We start from the raw sequence: 19,354 nt of genomic DNA on the forward strand, positions 1-19,354 counted from the left end.
TGACCTGGGCCACTCTGTCTGGCTCTTACACAACCACCCTGCCTGGTGGGCCCGGCCAACCCCAGGCACAGGAAACGGAGCCCCCGAGAGGGGCAGAGAAGCTTTTCTAAGCCAGTCTGCAGCAGGGAAACCTCAGCGCTCCCCTCCATGTAAAGGCCACCTCTCTTCCACAGCACAAGGCTCCCCAGCTGCGAGGGTGGGACAGAGACCAGGCAGATGCAGCTTTCAACTGCCCTCTCACCTCCTTAAGCTGCCTGGGGTTCCGGTCCTAATTTCCTCGGGCCTGTTCCTCCCTGTGGATGGGCACACTGCAGGTTTCTCACCCTCCCAGGTATCAAAATAACAAACCCATGTTAAGCATTAGAGACCTGTCTGGACAAACAGGAGGTGTGTCTGTCTGTCTGCTGTGGGGAGGGGAGGGGATGTGGAAAGCCTCACTGCCTGTCCTGGTCACATGAACTGATCCCTAAATGTCCCTGCATACTAACTGACCAAGAGACACTGTCACATGTGTTCCATTTCCCAACCCACCCAATGACATACTGGTCATTTTTTAAAATGAAAATTAAATTCTTTTTGTGAAGAGAGAGTTTGTTCACATGGTTCTATGTTCCAAAGGTATAAGAGGGACTTCCACGGTCTCTGTGATCCTCCCCTGCCCCACACAGCTATCTTTCTTCCCTGCAGACAAGCTTTTAAGTTTCTTTTGCCTCTTTCCAGAGATTTTCTTTTTCTCTTTTTAAAAATAAATAAATAAATAAATAAAATTATTTATTTATTTATTTTTGGCTGTGTTGGGTCTTCATTGCTGCGCGTGGGTTTTCTCTAGTTGCGGTGAGCGGGGGCTACTCTCCGTTGCGGTGCGCGGGCTTCTCATTGCTGTGGCTTCTCTTGTTGCGGAGCACGGGCTCTAGGCGCACAGGCTCAGTAGTTGTGGCTCACGGGCCTAGTTGCTCCGCGGCATGTGGGATCTTCCCAGACCAGGGCTCGAACCCGTGTCCCCTGCATTGGCAGGCGGATTCTAAACCACTGCGCCACCAGGGAAGTCCCTTTCCAGAGATTTTCAATGCGTTTAAGTAAATGCAGTTTGCACTCTCCCCCGCTGTACACAAAAGGCTGCATATGCCAGGAGCACTATTCTGCACTCTCCTTCTTCACTGACTATACCTTAGAAGTCATGTTAAGCAGGCTTATCATCCTCATTGGATGGAGGAGGAAACGCTCTCACAGGGGAACTGCCTTGCACCCCTCGGCTGTTTGCTCCTCGGGGTTGCCTCCAGCTGGTACCTAAATACTTCTTGGTGTCAGAGGTTCTCAGTCATCTCTCTTCTTCCTTCCTTCACTGGAAAATACTCTCTCTACCCCAAGAAGTCACCTCACGGCTAAAGAGCAATTACATTCTCCTTCTCACTCCTGAGGCCCAAACCTGCACCTGAAGGAGCTCAGCTGGTGGGACAAACAGCAAATTTCCCCATGAGGAAAACGAATCAGGTTAGACGTATGTGGAAAAGTCAGGAAACAACCAGAGGAGTAGATTTTTAAGGAAGATTCTAGAAGCACTCTTAATATAAAATAATAGGACTGGACGAGATCTGAGGATTACTCAGGTACTGGGTCCCTTACCTTTTTTGCCAAGAACTGTTTTGTTTCCTTCTCTTGTACTGAAAGATATTTTTTCCCCCTCTACCTCACCGCAGTGTGTGTGTGTGTGTGTGTGTGTGTGTGTGTGTGTGTGTGTGTGTGTGTGTGTGTGTGTGTGTGTGTGTGTGTGTGTGTGTGTGTGTGTGTGTGTGTGTGTGGCTGTGCTGCATGTGAGATCTTAGTTCTCTGACCAGGGATGGAACCCGTGCCCCCTGCAGTGAAAGCACAGCAGAGTCTTTACCACTGGACCACCAATGAAGTCCCCCTAATGCATTTTTAACATTTAAATTTTAACTACACAATCAATACATCAGTCCTCTCTTTAAAATATTGTTTTGGCCACCACCAACAAAGCTAAGCATCCCCTGGTCACATCCATGAGGTACCCCGGTTAAAAGCCGCTGTGTATCTCTTATCTACGTACTTGTGCGTACATTCATAGCCAGAGGAAATGATTTTATTCATATGTTTTCTCTACTACACAGGGGATCATACTGCATGTGTCACTCCACAATTTGTAGCGTTTTCAACAGGTTTTCCTCTCCTTCTAGCTGCTGTAAACCAGTCCACAGTGTGACTAGACCACATTTTATTTATCCGTGCCTCTACTGATGGACATTTAGAATGCTCCTGATATTTTCTTTATTATAAACAATACTGCAACAAGCACGCTCACTCATGCTTTCTCGGGCACAGGCACAGACACTTTTCCAGGGCAGATCCCAGAAGAACTGCTGGCCACAGGTACCTGCATTCTGGTTTTGCTAGGGACAACCAAACTGCCCTCCAACTTGCCTGTATGTGCTTTTATTCTAACTGGCAGTGCCTGAGACAACCATTTCCCTACAACCTGCCAGCACCTGAAATTAGGAAGGTATTGCCAACCTGATGTATGAACTGCATTAAAAAAATAATAATGATAAAAGCACCAACCATTCAGCACCACTGTATGTCGGCACGTGTTGGGTAATTCACAAATATACCTCATTTATTCAGTCAACAAACATCCACTGAGACTTAGGACAGGACAGGCCTTGAGCTGGGCAAACAAAGACAATATGGCATGGCCACCCGTCCTCAAAAACCCAGTGTTATAAATGTGATGAAGGAAAAGCTACCAGAATTGAAAACAGGTAGTCAAGCAAAAACCTGTGCACAAACATTCACAGCAGCATTATTCCCAACAGCCAAAAGGTGCCCCATCTCTAACCACCCTTTGCCTCCATCACTCCACTCCAGCCCCACAGGCCTTCTTGCTGTTCTTCACACACGCCTAAAGCACTCCTGCCTCAGGGTCTTTGCACTTGCTGTTTTCTCTCTCTGGAACACTCTGATGGCCCCATAGCTCACTCCCTTACCTCCTTCAGGTCTTTGCTAAAATGTCACCTACTCAGTGAGGTCTTCCCCAGCTATCCTTAGGACCCAGCATCATCTGAAATACAATATATTCCATTTACAGACCTCGTTTGTTGTCTGTCTCCCCATTAGAACGACGGCTCCATGAAGGGCAGGATTTTGGTCCGTGATCTCCACTGCTGTACCCCAATGTCTGTGACAGTTGCTGGTCACTGGGGGCACTCAGCAAATGCTTGTTAACCCAATAAACAGATCCAGGTTGCTTTGTGCCAGGTACTATTCTAAGTGCTTTCCATATACTAATTGGTTTAGTTCTCACTGCTTCTACCACAGGGTAGGTGCCATTAGCATCTCCCTTTTAGAGTTAAGTAACGTGCTCAGTGTCAACATAAATGTCAAAGTCAGGATATGACAAGGTTCCTGCCCTTAAATAATTCAGAGTTTACTGAGGGTAACAAAGAGATAAATTGTTGGACGACAGGTAGACACTGTGAAAGAGCTTTGGTTAGAACCTACTGGAAGCCCAGGGGAGGGGCAAGGACACTGTCCTAGAGAAGGAAGGGATGTTTCAGCCTGTTTTGAAGGATGTGGAGGAGTTAGTCAGGGTGGAAAGGGGTTAGATCAATAGGTCATTCCAGGCAAAAGCTCAGATGGGCAAGGGCTGCCTTGAAGAACAGCGTTAAATGCCCTGTGTGAAAACCACAAGATGCCAAAGAAGATACACAAATGGGTGATAAGCATGGGAAAAGCACTGTTAGCCGTTGGGAAATGCAAATCAAAACCACAATGCGATACCAGTTCACTGGTGCCGCTAGGATGACAATAACAAAAAAGGTGGACAATATCAAGCGTTGGTTAGGATGTGGAGAAACTCGAACCCTCGTCGCTAGTGGGAACGTAAGATAGTGCAGCCACTTTGGAAAACAGTACGGCAGTTCCTCAAAAGGTTAAACACAGAGTTATCCTATGATCCAGTAATTCTACTCCTAGGTATCTCCCAAGAGAAATGAAAACATATGTCCATACAAAACTAGTACACACATATTCCGTAACAGCCAAAAAGCAGAAACAACCCAAATGTCCATCAATTGATGAATGGATAAAATGAAATATTATGCAGCTTTAAAAAGGAATAAAGTATCGACATATGCTACAAAACAGATGAACCTAGAAAACTAGACACAAAGGGCCACCTACTGTGTGATTCCATTCATATGAAATGTCCAGAAGAGGCAAATCTACAGAGAGAGAAAGCAGGCTAGTGGTTGCCTAGGGATGGGAGCATGGAAAACGACCACTAAGAGGTACGGGGTTTCTTTCTGGAGTGATAAATATGCTCTAAAATTAGATTGTGGTAATGAGTACACAACTCTGAATGTATAAAAACCACTGAATTTTACACTTTAATAAACGGATGTGAATTATGCTTTTTTTTTTGCAGTATTTCAACAAAGCCATTAAACAAACCAACCAAGCATGGGATGCCAGGGAGGGGCTGAGAAGGCAGGGGCTGGGCAGAGCTGTTTCTAAAGATAGGATCACACTTTCTTGCGGGGATGAGTACAGCTGGTTGAGAATGGGCTGGGGAGGAGACTGTAGTTGAAATGCTCCAGTCAGCTGAGGCCAACAAGGGGCTCCAGTGGAAACGCAGCTTGGCACAGATACACCACAGATACAAGACTCAGTGAGGGGCTGAAGCACCAGGGCCAAGGGACTTTAAGAGCACCACAGGTGGACACGTGTTCTGTAGACAGAACCACACCACCTGTGCTCCCTCCCCAGCCTCTCTCTTGTAATCAACACCAGTGTCCCAGGGGAGAGGCAGTGATGTCAGTGGGGGAGGGAGGCAAAGGTCCAGGTTGTGGCAGAGGCAGTTGCCATGGAGATGGTTTCTCTGGGAACCAGGTGAAAACCACCAGAGGTGGGGGGCAGGGTGGCTTTGACTCTGAGATTAGAACCAATCACAGCCCCTACCTATCCCTGGGTATCAACCACCGCACTAACACTTGTGGACATTTATTATGTGCCGTGCCCTGTTTGTAGTGCTTTACCTGTACTGACTACAACCCAAAGAGGCAGGAACTACCAGCGTTCCCATTTTACAGATGAGCAAACTGAAGTCAAGAGAACTTCAGTAACCTGCCCAAAGTCGCCCAGGTGGTTGGACTGACCGAGGCTGTCTGGCCCCAGAGCTAAGCTGGGGCATCAGGAGCCCCTCCAGTGTGACCCTTTTCACCACTACGCCCCCCCATCGTGTGCCATGTCCAGCACCCCCTTCCTGTTCCCTAATGACAACCCAGGCCATCTCTGTCACCTTCCAGACTAGTTTAGTGGTGCAGGTTTCACTCTCAAATCCAATTTGGTGCCGTCTGCTTTCCCCCACTGCAGGCTAGACTCCTGACGGCTTGGAGTGAAGCGGGGGCCTCAGCTGCTCTTTCCTGCCCCGCGTTCCCCCGGCCCCCGCCGGAATCTGTTCCTGCTCTGGGTGGGGGCAGGCAGGAGAAGACGGGCAAAGGGCTACTGAACAAACCTAACAGCTCTGAGGTCTGGGGCCCTGCTGGCCGCTGGCCCTCAAGGCCCCCCGTGGGGCAGTCCTGGGGGACCTCTCAGGCCTGTGACGTGTTCCTGCTGTGGTTCCCTGCCTCTGCCTCAAACCCCCTCTCTTGCTCCCTCGGCTCCCCCTATGACTGGCCACCCCAATGGGTGCCAACCGCGTTCATTCAGGCCCTGCTACTTTCCTTTGTGCCCAAGCAAACCTGGGGGTAGGGTGCACCCAAGGCCCACCTCAAGGCAGGGGTATAGGCTGCGCTGCAGCTGCCCTCCACCTCCCACCCCCCATTGGGCACGAGGAGCAGGTTTGCTGTGAGAAAGGGAAGAGCAGCCCTGACAGCTGGCCCTGCTACTCTCCTGCTGGGCATAAACAACTTAACAGAACACATCAGGCAAGGCCACCCTGACTGTGATGGATCTTGACACGTCTCAACACGGACAGAAACACACTGTCCAAAGCACAAAGGTGACCAAACATCACTCTCCTGGCTCAGAGCTGACGGCTGCTTCTTAACTAAGCACAGCATCAACTCCACTGATAAAGGATGCTGGTCACAGACTTGCCCCTGCTCCTTGCCGGCCTCCCATCCAGAGCAAAACCCCTCTTCCCTGAACCCTCCCCAGTCACCTAACCCAGCCAAGCCCCTCGAAGTCCTCTCTGACACCCCCTTCCTGAGCTGCCCCATGGGCCCCCAAGGTGGGTGGCCCCGCAGCTGCGACAAGCAAGAAACCCAAATGGTTTGACTACATGTACTGGTGGTCCTGGGGGCATGGATGGCTGATGAAGGACACCAGCCCCCCTTCAGCAGGAACCCAACCTTCCCGCATGATTCCCTAGAGACCCCCTTCCCTGCTCCCCACAAACACTGCCCTCCCCAACTGCACATAGGCTGGGCAGAGTCTAAGTGAGGCCGGCACCCTTTCAAGCTGGGTCAGTCCGGTGGGGGGTGGGGGGAGCAGCTCGGGGGGGGTGTGTGGCCCTGCACCGAGGAGTCCTCAGTTCCTTTAGTTCTCTGCTCTGAGCAGAGGATGACAGATGTGGGGTTGGGAGTAGGGGGGTGGGAATCACTGCACACAAAGGTCAGGGAAGGCCCTCGGCCCCAGCCTATCCACACTCGTGGTTTGTTGAGGTTTCTCTGAGTGACTCACCAACCTTTTAGAACTTGGATCTCATGGAAAAGTCTGGATTTCTCACTTCTATAAAACCTGAAGCTCTGCGCTGCCAGGCCGGCACTGTTGCAGGGCACATGGGCCGACCCTGAGAAGCACCCGTGCCTGCGGGGACAGCTCGCTCGCGGAGCCAGGCATCGTTCTAGGCCTTTTCACACGTTATCTCTGGTCCTCACCACTGCCCTCTGCTATTGTCCCTGCTCTTCTGATGCAGCACGTGGGGGCACAGCACCTTGCCGAAGGCCACACGGTGGTTAAGTGATGTGTCCTGAGCTCCAGGACACTATGCTGTCAATTACCTTCAGTTTACCCTGTCCACTCCCTGTGGGCACATGAGGGAGGGGTATGCCAGGGCTGGCACTAGCCTTTAGCTCCCAGGTGAGGAAACTGAGGCTCCGAGAGAGGAGGCGTGGTAGGACGGACAACGCTCCCAAAGATGTCCACATCCTAGTCCTTAGAATCTGTGAACGTTACCCTATATGGCAAAAGGGACTTTACAGACGTGGTTAAATTAAGGATCTTGAGATGGAGACACTATCCTGGATTTTTGGGGTGTGCCCTAACGTAATCACAAGGGTCTTTATAAGAGGGAGGGCAAGAGTATCAAAGGAGGAGATAGGGCACATGATGATGGAAGCAGAGGTAGAAGTGATTCAAGGAAGGGGCCACGAGCCAAGGAATGCAGGCAGCCTCTCGAAGCTGGAAAAGGCCAGGAAATGGATTCTGCCCCAGAGCCTCGAGAAGGACCCCTTTTAGACTTCTGGCCTCCAGAACTGAAAGGGAATAAACGCATGTTGTTTTAAGCCACTAAGTTTGCAGCAATTTGTTACAGTGGCCACAGGAGATGAAAACAGAAGATGACCATCGAGGGTGCTGGAGCTGGTGCAGCAGTGTGGGGCCTCGCGAGGCTCTGAGAGCTGTGGTTACCTCTGCTGAGGAAGATGTAGCAGGAGCGAGGGGAGGGAAGGGACTCTGGAGGACTCTGAGCTGCTGGGCCACGTGGCAGACCTGTGTTCTGTGTGCCTGGCCCCTGCACTGCCCTTTCCCCAGCTGAACTGGCCTTGGCCTTCCGGCCCTTGTTTGCCAAGACGCCCACCCCCAACCTCTGCCCTCCTGGCCTGCATGACGCAGACACCTGCCCTAGTGCCCCCTCAGAGGCCACAGGATTGAATTCCCCAGTCTCTGTGCCTGAGCAACTCATTTAAAAATAAACTGATGTGGGACTTCCCTGGTGGTCCAGCAGTTGGGACTCCGTGCTTCACTGCAGGGGGCACGGGTTTGATCCCTGGTCGGGGCATTGAGATCCTCGCATGCCCCACAGCACGGCCAAAAAAAAAGAACTGATGCCTAGTGAGGCTACAGCACAGGGCTGGGGGCTGTGAGGAATGATTCTTGGGAACGAGGAGGGTCCTGACTTACCCTCTAAGTGCTCAGGGAAACAGTCACATACGCAGACATCTGCCTTCAAGGCGGCTCTGAAAGCAGAACAAAGTGGGGTAGGAATACGAAGAGAAACAAACATGGGTTGACCTTGAGTTCTTAGTAAGTGCTGGGCTTTACCTACATCATTTCATATAATCCCCTCAGCACCTAAGCCTTAAAGAGAAATAATTAATGCTCATAATTAGGCAGGCTCCGTTCTAGGAATTTTACATACATTTACCTATTTAATCCTCACAATAATCCCAGGAGGTGGGTCATCTTATCCCCATTTTATGGATGAGGAAACTAAATCACAGAGAGAAGATGTCACTTGCCGAGGGTCAAATAAGTGGCGTTGGGAATATGAACCCAGCAGGCTGGCTCCAGAGTCAAGGCTCTGAGCCACTTTTCACTTGATCTTAGCCAAAAGGTTGAGAAGTGATCTGAGCCACTTTTCAGAAGGCAGCTGAGGCCAAGGCAGAGTAAGGGCCTCGTGTGCACCCTTGGCCAGAACTAGGTGGTATGGGCTTGGGAGTGAAACCTGGGTCCATCTGATGGAAAACTCGGTGCCTCTGCCATCACGGCAGGCCCGTCACCTTGACTGGGAGACCAGTTTAAGGTTCTGCGACAGGACAGGTGAGGAGGGCCTCCTCTGGGACAGGGGATGGGGAGGGGCAGGTCACAATCAATACAATTTGGCAATTGTGAGCAGCAGCAGACCCGAGGTGAAGGTCCAGGCTCGGTGGCCTCCCAGCAGGCTACATCCTGAGCTGGGGGTCAGGGACCCCACACATCTGAGAGCGGACAGGCTCTCCTTGGGACCAGCAGGGCCTTGGAAGCTGTATGGCGGAGGCCCGGGCTCTAACCAGCAGTGTGACTGCACACGACACCTTGCCCCCTGCAAGCTGAGTGGGTCAGCCTCTGTGATCTGAGTCTGTTCTTGGTAGTTCTTGGCATCGAGCCTGATTCTCAGGGTCCTGCACAGGTTGCTCTCTCTCCCCCTCCCCAAACCCCTCCCTTGCTGTGCTGGGGCCTCTCTCCAATCCAGGGCTCCACTAACCGGGAACCGTTGCCAGGTGCGCAGGGGGGCCCCCAGAGAATCCCCCCACTCCCCCTCCCCATCAAACAGCCAGGGTGATGCAACCTGCCTGCAATTGCCACCTCACTCCCCAAGCCTGGCTCCTCCGCACTGAAAAGGAGTCCCCAGCAGCCCCACCCATGCTCCCAGCCCCAGCTCAGGAGCCGAAGGGCCTGGGGCAGCTGGACCCCAGAGGACTTTGTGAAGCTGGGGGAGGCCAAGGCATCTGAGTCCTGGATGGGCAACAGGTCCAGAGGTGGGCGTGGGGAGAGGGCTCAGGGTGCCAAGACCCGGGCTCACAGGCACCACTGATGACCCACCGCCCATAAATTCGAATATGCCCTGAAGGGCTAGGGAGCTCAGTGTGCAAGCTGGCACCAGCTCTGCAGGACTGAGTCAGGCCGCGTGGCTGGGGTAATTGGCACCAGAACCCAACTCTATGGGACCCAACAGATGGAGAGAGAAAAAGGCACAAGGGGCTGGGACAGGGGGACCAGGGTCTTCTCAGTCAGCAAACACTGCAATCTACTGGCAGCAAGATTCCCACACTAAGTTCATTCCCAGGTTATTAAAAAATTATCTTACCTGGTCATCCTCTCAAAACCCCATAATCCCCGTCTATGAGACAAAACCAAATGGAGGGACATTCCATAGAATATCCAACCTGCACTCTTCAAAACTGTCAGGGTCATGACAGACAAGGAAAGTCTAAAAAGCCTTCGCAGACCAAGGGTGGCTAAAGAGACGCGATGACTAAGTGTAAGACAAGACGGCATCCTGGAGGGGATCCTGGAACAAAGGAAGGGCGTTAGGGAACAACTGGTGAAATCAGAAGACAAGGTGGCGTCTAGGTAATAGAAACATACTGATGTTGGCTCCTGAGTTGTGACAAATGTACGAGCGTAATGCAAGATGTCCAGTGACAGAGACTGGATGAGGGGTATAAGGGGACTCTGCACTGTCTTTGCAGCCTTTCAGTACATCTACAATTATTCCAAAATAAAAAGTTTATTTAAAGAAAAATACTCTACCTAGTCCACCTGTTATAATCTAGAAGGTCTTTTCGAAGAAGACTGGGGAGTGACTGTGCCCCCTCACTGCCAGTGGCCTGTCCAAGACTCCCCTAATCCCACCTGCTATCGCTCAAATATCTACACTGAGGAGTGGAAGTCGGTCCTTACTTCTTACTTAAAAGAACTTTAAAAGCACTACTGCTGGGCTTCCCTGGTGGCGCAGTGGTTGAGAATCTGCCTGCTAATGCAGGAGACACGGGTTCGAGCCCTGGTCTGGGAAGATCCCACATGCCGTGAAGCAACTAGGCCCGTGAGCCACAACTACTGAGCCTGCGCATCTGGAGCCTGTGCTCCGCAACGGGAGAGGCCGCGACAGTGAGAGGCCCGCGCACCGCGATGAAGAGTGGCCCCCGCTCACCACAGCTGGAGAAAGCCCTCGCACAGAAACGAAGACCCAACACAGCCATAAATAAAAAATAAATTAATTAAAAAAAAAAAAACCAAAGGAAAGGGAAAACTCTCCTTTAAAAAAAAAAAAGCACTACTGCTTAGCAATGGAGATAAAACATACCCATCTCAGTAACAGTAATAATAAAAACCCCTTATGTAGCACCTACTGTGTGCCAAGCACTAGTCTAAGCGCACTTGACCTGGATTAACTCATTTAATCCTCAAAACAGTACTAAGAAGCAGGTACTATTAACGGCCACGTACATCAGTACGTTTCTATTAACTCAACTCCATGCTTTATTCTGGTACTGTTAATGGTAACCGAGGCACAGGAAAGGGAAATTGCCAGTAAGCTAGTAAGTGGGGTGTACTCAGCGTTTGAACCCAACAACTTGGCTCCAGAGACTGTGCTCTTCACCACTACTCTATGCTGCCTTGGTAATAATGTAGCCCCTATAGGGCAAGAGTTGGCAGAGTGGACAGTAAGTATCCTAAGGGAACACGGTCAGATCCCGTGGAAGACTTCCTGTACGCAACAGCAGCCTGCACGAGGGATATAATGTACAATACGATAAATATAATCAACACTGCTATATGCTGTATATGAAAGTTGTTAAGAGTGTAAATCCTGAAGTTCTCATCACAAGGAAAAACGTATGTATTTTTTCTATTTCTTTAGTGTTGTAACTGTAGGAGGTGACGGATGTTCACTAAACTTATTGTGGTAATAAATTCACGAGGTATGTAAATCAAATCATTATGTTGCACACCTTAAACTTATACAGTGCTACATGTCAATTATATCTCAATAAAACTGGGACATGCGTAAAAAAGAGCACACGCGTTTGCAAGGAAAAAAAAAAAAACCTGTGCGTCTTCACTCCCAGATAACGCTCAAGATCAGGGTCCCCCACCTTCTTTGGATCTTGATTCAGTCTCATAAGCACCACAAAAGTGATGAAAAGCTGAACTCCAGGTGTAAGGTCCTGATGTGGATGAATGCAGGGTGGGAAAAGGAGGGGTTTCTGCTGCACAGGAAAGACCTACATCCACTTGGGGCTGGTGGAGGGTCCAGTGCAGGGGGAGGGGATGGCTAGGAAGCCCCATCTCTTTAAGCAATGGAAGTACAGATCTCCCTCTTTCTGGCAGAGTGTGAAGACTGATCTAGTGGCAGCGGGCGGGGTGAGGGGGGGCAGCCGAGGTAGAGGATCCTTCGAAAGGAAGTCTAGGGGAGGGGCAGGGACAGAAGAATGAACCAACGGGCCTGAAAGGAGTGCTAAGGATAAGGGCTGAGGAGAGGTAGGCAGGAGATGGAGAAAAGATAAGACTGAGGGCGATGACAGACTCCCTGCACCAAGATGGGGCTGAGCGTCCATCATTTGAATGGGAGAGGGCGGGGATGGCTGGAAATCACCTTGGAGTGAAGGAAACACAAGAACGACCTATTAGCAAGTGTTGCATGTTTAAGTGTCTGGGGCTCCGGCCACGGGGTTCGGAACGGTTGACGCTGGGGCCCAGAGTTCCCTCCTACTTATCATAAAAGAGGCTGAGCGAGCATGTAGGTGGTGGGATCTGGGTTTCACAGGAATGGACTTATTTCTCACAAACGACCCCACCAGGTACACTTGATTATTCTCCTTACTTTACAAATAATCCCCTATCTAAGAGGCTAGAGATTTTAAGTTATTTGCCCAAGGCCACCCTCGCCGGTCTCTGATTTGAACGGAGCGTGCTCTGTGACTCACGCCAGATTCTAAGCCACAAAAAGTGCTGTTCTCAGCGTGGGACGGCAGTTAAGGATAAAGAGATCAACATGTGGCTGACCGGAAATTCGCGAAGCAAGGGAAAGGAAAGGAGAAATAAACTAGTGTGGGTCTCAGGGAAGAGGAAGGGCCGAGTTACCAAATCAGAGGGAGCAGAGAGCCGGACCCCGGACCACAGGGAGGACGGGGCCGGACCCCAGAGTCAGAGGGAAAGAAGGGTCGGAACCCCCGAGGTCGGGAGGAAAGCGGGGCTAGATCCACAGGTCAGAGAAAGGAGAGGCCCGAACTCCCGGGGTCGGAAGGAGGAGGGGGCCGGATCCCGGGATCCCCGAGGGCGGGCGGTGAGGCCCGCCGCACGGTTGAGGCCGCGCGGGGCGGGGCGCGGAAGGATCCGGGCAGGCCGTGCTGCGCCACCCCCGGTATATCTGTCCCCAGTCCCCGGGGTCGCCTCATTCCCCATCCTCAGATCATGATCTCTCCTCACACTACCGCGACGCCACCTCAGCCCGCGTAGCCCCGGCCATGGCTCTGTAGCCGCGACCCCTCTGTGCCCCCGGCCAGTCTCCCCGCTCACTGCGCCTGCGCTCTCCGCTCCTGCCTTCTTTCTTCAGCCGAGGCCGCCGCCGCCTCTCCTTTGCGCAGCCATGGAGTGAGTAACCGCTCGCCTCTCCCTCTCCAACGGCCTTTCCCGCCCTTTCGAAGCTCGCGGCCCTCACGACCGGACCTGGGGGGTAGGGAGACGAGACTGAGGAATCACGGTCGCGCAGGCGCAGAAGAGGGAAGACGGGCCGTTCGCGCGCGATCGAGCATGCGCACTCGGCCCGATGGGGGGGAGGGTGCGTTCTTCCAGACAATGTTGGTGTTTAAAGACAGCCCCGGTGCGTTTGCGCCTGCGCACTAGTTCCCAGAGAGGGTGGTGGTTCCCCCCCGCCCTGAATGAGTCTGCGAGCGATTCTCATGCGCATCTGTCCACCAGCGGTAGTACTTCTATGCAAAGGGCGGGCAGTAAGCAGCCGCACGTGCGCACTGACCCCCAGGAGGGCGGAGGCCTGAGGGAGCAATGGGGCCGCTCCGGCGGTGGAGCATGCGCTTTAGCCCTCGGCGAGAGAGCCGCGTGTGGATGGTGGAGAGTGGGGAGCTGTTCTCCGCCTGCAGGCTCCACCCGCCGCCTCCACTTTGCTCATCTTCCCTCAGTTTCATTCAGGCACCTGCTGGGGGCGGGGGGGCTGGTTTAGATTGACAGGGGAGAAGGCGGGATTTAGAAACGACCCGTTTAAGGGGATGGAGCTAGGATAAGAGGCGTCACGGAGGATGGGGCTTGGGGGGGGGGGGGTAACCCACAGTGAGAAGGGGCGGGACTAAGAAAACCATTAGCTGAGGGGATGGGGGCGGGACTTGGAGGGACAGTGGCGATCACCGCAAAATTCAAAGGGAAGGGTGGGATTCGAATGGATGACATTGATGAAGGGGCGGGACAGGGGGGAATTCCCCTGGGAAGAGATTTGAGATGGACTCTAGGGAGGAGGTGGGGCCTAAAGGTTGTATTTTAGAGGAAGAGGTGCGGCTGCAAGAAAATTCCCCTGGGATTGAGTTTTTTTTTTTAATGAAACGGAATATTATGCAGTAGGTGGGAGGGACTTAAGGAAATTCCCCTGGGAGACCATAAGGTTTCTGTATTGGAAGAATTGGGTCTGGGGAATTCTGAAGAAAAGTAAGTCGGGCCTAAAGAGAATTCCCTTGGGAGTGGGTGGGGCTCAGATTTGGGGAAAGAAAGGGCAGATTTAGAATTCTGAAAGGGCAAGGAATCCCGGGGCCCTGGGGGTATGGCTCGGTTTCCCCGTGGCTTTGGCAGTAGGTGAGGCTGGCCCCGACCCACTCACTTTTGTGTCACACTCGTAGGTACTCCACTTGTGTCTTGGTGCCTGTCTTCGTCCAGCTGAGTAACCTCCAGAGCCTCCTCCCACTTGTTGGTGCAGCCTTCTCCATTGCCATCCGTGCCCAACGCCCGTGCTGCAGCCATGTCACTCCTGGCGACCCTGGGGCTGGAGCTGGACAGGACCCTGCTCCCAGCTAGCGGGCTGGGCTGGCTCGTAGACTATGGGAAACTCCCCCTGGCCCCTGCCCCCCTGGGCCCCTATGAGGTCCCTGGGGGAGCCCTGGAGGGCGGGCTTCCAGGGGGGGGAGAGCCCCTGGCAGGTAAGGGCAGGCAAAGAATGGAGGTGGGGTGAGCTGGGCTGTGGGGGGCAGGGGAGAAGAATTCATTCATTCACTTTTCATTCATTCAGTAAGTATCTATTGAGCATGTATAATATGTCAGGCACTGTCTCAGGTGCTGGGGATACAGCTGGAAACAAGAGTGACATGATCCCTGCCCTCTTGGAGCTCACACTCTACTGGGGAGACAGACAAGAGACATATTAAATGATGATGCATGGGGATACGTGGGAAACACTTAGTAGCTGAGCTTAAAAATGACAACAAGGACACGTTTAGAGCGGGGAGCCAGGAAACCCTCTCCAAGGCAGTAACATTTTGGCTGAGACCTAAAGAATGGTAAGGAATGAGCCATGAAAAGGGAAGAGCTTTTCAGGTGGAGGAAACAGCATAGGCAGAGCTCCTGAGGCAGGAAGTGTTTTATTCATTAGTGTATCCCAAATGCTTGGTACATAGTGGGTTTTCAGTAATTAATTAAAGATGAAACAAGGTGTGTTTATGTGTGATTTAGTTTGCCGTTTACGAGTAAACTAGAGGGTAAATCAAGAAACCACAGATGCAGGCTAATCAGTAAAGAGGATGTTGGAATGGTTGAAGAAATGGCTGGTTGACTGTTTTGTTGTTTGGGTCATTGGTTGGTTGACTGGTTCATTGATTGTTTGGCTAACTGGTCGGTTAGTTGGCTGGTCTGTTGGTCTGTTGACTGGTTTGATGATTCGTTGATCGGTTGGTTGACTGATTGGCTGGTTGGTGGTTTTACTCAACGAATGGGACGAATGAGGTAGTTGTGAGTGGGACCTGGCTGGGTGGAGGCTTAGGAACTCAAGGAGCTTTCTGTCCCTCTCCAATCCTCCAGGCGACGGCTTCTCTGACTGGATGACCGAGCGGGTCGACTTTACAGCCCTCCTCCCTCTGGAGCCCCCCTTGCCCTCAGGTGCCCTCCCCCCACCTTCCCCACCCCCACCTGACCTGGAAGCTATGGCCTCCCTCCTCAAGAAGGAGCTGGAGCAAATGGAAGACTTCTTCCTTGATGCCCCACTCCTCCCACCGTCCTCCCCACCCCCGACACAGCCAGCACCGGCACCCTCCCTCTCCCTCCCCCTCCCCCTGCCCACCTTTGACCTCCCCCCGCCCCCTGCCCCGGACACCCTCGACTTGCTGGCCATCTACTGCCGCAGTGAGGCCGCGCAGGAGGACTCGGGGTTGGCGCCCCTGTCCCCCCCACCGCAACCCCCTCCTCCTCCTCCTCAACCCTCCCGCCCCACCCCCTACCCCAATCCTGCCGCCACCCGAGGGGACCGCAAGCAAAAGAAGAGAGACCAGAACAAGTCAGCAGCTCTGAGGTACCGCCAGAGGAAGCGTGCAGAGGGCGAGGCCCTGGAGGGCGAGTGCCAGGGGCTGGAGGCCCGGAACCGGGAGCTGAGGGAGAGGGCTGAGTCGGTGGAGCGGGAGATCCAGTACGTCAAGGATCTGCTCATCGAAGTGTACAAGGCTCGAAGCCAGAGGACCCGGAGCAGCTAGCTGGGCGGGGTCTTCAGGCCATAGCGGGGGTGCTGGTCTTCAGCTGTGGCTCACTTCTGTTTCTGGGGCTGAGGTGGGAGGTCCCCAGTCATCCGCCTGCCTCTGGCTGCCTTCCAAACCTCCCCCTCCCCCTCTCCATCCTCCCGCCTTCCCCCTCCTTCTCCCTCCCCCTCCCCCTCTTCCCCCTTCCTCCTCCTTCTCCCTCTCCCTCCCCCCCTCCCCTTTTATCCTTGCCTCCTTTCCTGTCCATTCTGAATTTGCTCCCCTCCTCCCTCCCCAGAATCATGGAATGTTTGGCCTTAGTCAACATCTATACCCTTCAACTAACAGCTGAGGAACAGAGGCCCATGGGGAATTGGGGGGGCCGGGGAGAGCTTGGAAACCTGGTCTCTCAAGCAGGGAAGTGAGGCCAGGAATCTCTGCAGAACGTCTATGCAAAGGAGGACAGGGAAGCCATCTGGAAACTAAGTCAGGGAGGGCTTTAAGAAAGGTGCCCGTAGAATACAAGCAAAATAAGCCAAGTGACCTTGGGGAACTACATTTGGGGGTGGAACCAAAAGGTGGCTGAGTTCACAGAGCAGGTGGATAAGTGGGCAGCTGGGGAGGTGGGCGGGTGAGGGGAATGGCCATAATGGGTGACTGGGTGTTCATTTTAGCTCTGGGAGGAAATCAGTGTTTTGTGAAGGTGCTGGGGGAGGGGCTGCATCTAGGTGAGGGAGGGCGGGGACTGATCCTTTCTGGGGGTTGTGAGTGGAAATAAAATGAAGAATTTCCTCTGGCTGTGCGTCTTGTCTTTGAGAGGAGAAGTTGCTCGGAGGGCAGTCTTAGACCAAAGATGATAATGATAGTAATGGAAATAACATAATACTTACGGTCAAGCACACACACTGACACACGGTCAAGGCCAAGATGGGACTGATTGACTGGTAAAGGTACAAGACCCACTTTTAGCTTCCATTTGTTACTTACATAGACAGGGAAAAGAGAGAATAGCCAAAGGTGCGAGCTCCCCGTGGTTCTTGTCACCAAAAAGGGTGACACCAAAAGGGGCTGGATGGCTGCAGCACAGTTGTGGGGTACCCTGTGATGAAGAGCCAGCTGTCTGAGCAAAGCTTCCCAGGGGAAGTCGGGAGGAAGTGGGAGGTGGCCTGGTAGCCATGGCGGAGACATTCAGCTACATCTGTTTTTTGAAGGCTTATTGTGTACCAAGTGCTATTTTAAGCATTTTGCATGATTATTTCAGTCAACCCAAAAGGAAGGTATTGTTAGGTTTTGGATGAATAACCACAAACACTCATTCCATCTGTGTGGTCTCTGCCGGGCGCTGGCTGGGAGAGGAAGGGCTGGTCACATAGTGGTGAACAAAGTCATGTTTTCTGCCACTGTGGAACCTACATTCCGGTTGGGGAGACAGAGGTGATATAACTTGACCAAGTGTATTAGTTATAAATGCTTTTGGCTGCAAGTAACAGCAGACCTGCCCATCAGTGGTGTACACATTTAGTTTTTTCCACAGAAGTCTAGAGGGAGGCTGCTGCTGTTACCGAGGTCTCTCTGATTCTCTTGGCTTTTACATCATGGTCACAGGATGGAGGCCGCAGCTCCAGGCATTGTATCTAAATTTGAGACAGGAGGTCAAATCTTTCCTAGCTGACTCTGGTAGATTTCTGCTTACATCTCATTGTCTAGAGCTATGTTACATGGGTACTCCTAGCTGTAAGAATGGAATATGATTCAGCCTTAAAAAGGAAGGAAATTTTAACACATGCTACAACATGGATGAACCTTGAGGACATTATGCTAAGTGAAATAAGCCAGTCACAAAAGATAGTGTATGATTCCACTTATATGAGGTACTATTCAAGGTCCTCAAGTTTCAACCAGAAGTAGAATTGTTGAATCAAATGGAAATTCTATTTTTAATTTTTTGAGGAAATGCCCAACTGTGTTCCACAGTGGCTGCACCATTTTACATTCCCACTAACAGTACACAAGGGTTCCAGTTTCTCCAATCCTTGCCAACTTATTCTTTTCCTTTTTTTTTTTTTTTTTTTTTTAATATTGAGTTGGCCAAAAGGTTCATCATGGAAAAAACCCGAACGAACTTTTTGGCCAACCCAATAGTAGCCATTCCTGATGGTTGTGTGGTGTACGCCTAAAATTTTTAATTCAAAAAGAATCAAGGAGTGTATTCAAATATACTGTCGATTAAGGTATTTACTTGATTTACCAAAGACCACATAACAGAGGCTTTAGTGAGATGGATTGATTTTCTCATGTAAATATCCACACTGGTAGATGGGGCAGGGACTAGGTCGGCCCTACCTGCTGAGGTGATCCATGGACCCAGGTTCCTTCTATCTTGTTGCTCCACATCTCCCAGCTCTGGTCCTCAAACTTGATTGTGCATCAGAATCCCCTGGAGGGTTTATGGAAACACAGTCCTGGGCCCCATGCCCCAGAGTTTCTGATTCAGCAGGTCTTGGATGGGGCCTGAGAATTTGCCTCTCTCACAAAGCCCCAGGTGCCACTGCTGCAGCTACAGTTGGTCTGGGGACCACAATTTGGGAACCATTCTCCTAAAGTGTCAGCCTCTTCAAGACGGTTGAACCCAAGTCATCATCACTATAACTTTGTTACAGCAAGCAGGAAAGGGCAAAGAGATACTGGAGAGCAAGCAGCCTCCTTTTAAGGACCCTCCTTTTAAGGATGTGAGCTGGGAGCTTTCCACAACTTTTCTGCTCCTTTCCTTTGGCTGGAAATTTGTCACGTGGGCACACCTACCTGCAAAGGAGCCTGGGAAATGTAGTCTCTAGATGGGTGGTCATTTTCTCAGCCAGAGCCTAGGTGGTCCTATTACCAAAAGGAAAAGGGGAAAATGGATGTTAGGGAGTCTGGTCATTAAGATAGAATTAAGAGAGTCAGCCAGGGTCAGGAATACAGGGATACAGGAGCTTCTAGGCCAGCAGTTCCCAATGCTGTCTGGGGACCTCAGGGTCCCCAAGGCACTTTCAGGTATTTTACAAAGTTAAAACTATTTTCATAGTAATAGTAAGATGTTATTTGCCTCCCTCTCTCCCTCTCCCTCTCTCTCTCTCTCTCTCTCTGGAATTTTCCAGAGGTTATGTGATGTATGACATCGTTACTCTGACGGCTAATGGAATATGTGTTTGTGT

General features: G+C 51.7%; 2 protein-coding genes across 4 annotated transcripts in view; one reads left to right on the forward strand and one right to left on the reverse strand.

The window, feature by feature from the left end:
* The window catches only part of NUP62 (nucleoporin 62), a 25,652-nt gene extending 12,432 nt beyond the window's left edge, over window positions 1–13,220 (reverse strand). The window contains exons 1-3 of one of the 3 annotated variants that reach the window (XM_007184933.3): window positions 13,018–13,220; window positions 9,803–10,006; window positions 8,137–8,192 (exon numbers count right to left, since the gene is read on the reverse strand). The gene's annotated coding sequence lies outside the window, so the exon portion shown is untranslated. The remainder of the gene's footprint in view (window positions 1–8,136; window positions 8,193–9,802; window positions 10,007–13,017) is intronic. The other 2 variants (XM_007184932.3, XM_007184931.3) reach the window with 2 other exon arrangements.
* Window positions 12,520–16,896, forward strand: ATF5 (activating transcription factor 5). The gene is made up of 3 exons (XM_057533886.1): window positions 12,520–13,092; window positions 14,343–14,639; window positions 15,514–16,896. Exons 2-3 carry the CDS (start codon window positions 14,462–14,464, stop codon window positions 16,176–16,178), a joined length of 843 nt encoding a protein of 280 aa, XP_057389869.1. The 5' UTR covers window positions 12,520–13,092; window positions 14,343–14,461; the 3' UTR covers window positions 16,179–16,896.
* The last annotated feature ends 2,458 nt before the right edge of the window (window positions 16,897–19,354 follow it).

Source organism: Balaenoptera acutorostrata, chromosome 19 (genome assembly GCF_949987535.1).
Source record: "Balaenoptera acutorostrata chromosome 19, mBalAcu1.1, whole genome shotgun sequence".
Lineage (NCBI taxonomy): Eukaryota > Metazoa > Chordata > Mammalia > Artiodactyla > Balaenopteridae > Balaenoptera > Balaenoptera acutorostrata.